Source organism: Phyllostomus hastatus, unplaced genomic scaffold (assembly GCF_019186645.2).
Source record: "Phyllostomus hastatus isolate PE091 unplaced genomic scaffold, TTU_PhHast_1.1 phas_contig_65, whole genome shotgun sequence".
Classification (NCBI taxonomy): Eukaryota; Metazoa; Chordata; class Mammalia; order Chiroptera; family Phyllostomidae; genus Phyllostomus; species Phyllostomus hastatus.
Genome location: NW_025333932.1, coordinates 13937795 through 13939575, shown reverse-complemented (window position 1 = coordinate 13939575; position 1781 = coordinate 13937795). Strand labels below are relative to the sequence as shown.

At 40.5% G+C, this 1781-nt stretch overlaps 1 protein-coding gene across 1 annotated transcript; it reads right to left on the bottom strand.

Moving 5' to 3' along the window:
- Window positions 1-308: 308 nt before the first annotated feature.
- Window positions 309-1505, bottom strand: LOC123825833 (hsc70-interacting protein-like). Its single transcript, XM_045849480.1, is given in 2 exon segments — window positions 309-909; window positions 912-1505. Coding segments are annotated over 2 exon segments (1059 nt in total). The 5' UTR covers window positions 1477-1505; the 3' UTR covers window positions 309-415.
- Window positions 1506-1781: the final 276 nt, after the last annotated feature.

Sequence of the window (1781 nt, the reverse complement as noted above, 5' to 3'; positions counted from 1 at the left end):
GTTATATTTACCTCCCACTAATAAATCTTTATTTCACTCAAACTGGGCAGTATATCTTCCATAGTGAAGTATCTTTTGTCCAATTAATTAAAAGAAAAACACCAAAATGATTAGTAAAGAAAAGTATAGGGTTTAACACACCCTTTTAATTTGTTTTTAAATGTTTTTAAGATTTAAAAGTGTTTAAACTTTGTAATTCCTAATAGGAAAACATTATCTGAAAGAATACCATAATGGCAAAACCACTGTCACATGTTACAGCTGCATGTGGGGTGGAGGGGTAGGGATTCTCTTTAATGCACCCCAGCTTTCTTCACGAGAAGGTCAGAGGTACACTGGTTTGTATTATTGCGACATCCATTGAGTGATCCAAGTTCCTTTTCCTTCAGCAAGGGCTTTATCTGTCAGAAGGGCATTATGCTTGACCTCCAAATTTGGCTGACAATTTACTGATTAGATTCATAACCTTTGGGTTGCTCTGATATTTTGACATATTCGTCAGGTTCCGAGCCACATCCTGGAAGGCCACCATAACTTCTGGATCCTGCATGGCTGCAAGAACTTCTGGATCACTGAGAATTTCATTGAGCCCAGACATTCCTGCCATTCCAGGCATTCCTCCAGGAAAGCCACCTGGAAAAGAGTCATACTGAGCTCCTGATTGTTGTCCGGCTTCTTCTTCCCACTGGGTTCTCTCATGTTCTTCCTGAGCTTTCTTAACCCTTTCCATTCTTTCTTTGATCTCTGGCTCTTCACGTTTCCACTCATACTTTCTCCTATGTTCTGCAATTTTCTGGGCCCTTGGTTGAACTTCTTTCAGCATTGCACTAGCATCATCATCATAATCCAATTTACATTCAAGGGCAAGATCATGGGCAGCTTCTTCCTAATGGCCCAGAAGCCTGTGTGTTTCCCTCACCATTTATAAGGCTGAGCTGAATCAGGGTTTATTTCAATAGCTCTGTCACAATCTCTGATGGCAGCATTTGGCTTCTGTAATTTGATGAAGACACTGGCTCTCTTGGCACACAGAATGGCCAAGCAAGGAGTGAGCTTGATGACATCTGTGAACAAGTCAATGGCTTTCTGTAGCTCACCATCATTTAGGGCATCAATGGCAGCCACTTTTTTATCATTTGCCTGATCCATCATCTCCTCAGTTATCTCTACATTTTCATCCCCCATTTCCTGAGGGGCGTCTGTGTCTGCTTCAATCATGCCCTCATTGTCAATTTCTAGGTCACTTTCCTCACTTGATGGTTTGTCTGTCTTTATGTCTTCCTCCACCTTCTTACTATCTGTTTTTTCTTCCTTATTTTCTTCTGATTTGGCTTTATGAATAGCAGGTGGTATTTTACCTCCCATGCTCTCCACCCACTCCCTCAGGAAGCGCATTTCCTCAGTGTGCAGAATGCTCGGATCCTGCCTACACATTTTGACGAAGGCCCGAAGCTCCCTCACTTTGCGGGGATCCATGCTGGGAAGTGGCGGGATGCAGCATGCGCGGCTAATATTGCTAACTCGGCATGACCATGTGGAAGGGGACTGCATTATTCTTTATTGAATTTGCCAAATTTTCTTTAATGAATTGCATAATTTATATAACAGAAAAAAAAGCATTAGACATAGATTCCCAAATTAAGAAATTTTAAGAATTGAGGAGTGAATGTTTTCAATCAAATGGAAATATTTAAAACACATGAAAAGTTCCAAAGGAATATAGAGTATTTATGAAGCAGTGTGAATTAAATGCTACATTTTATTTGATGGACATTGAAAAA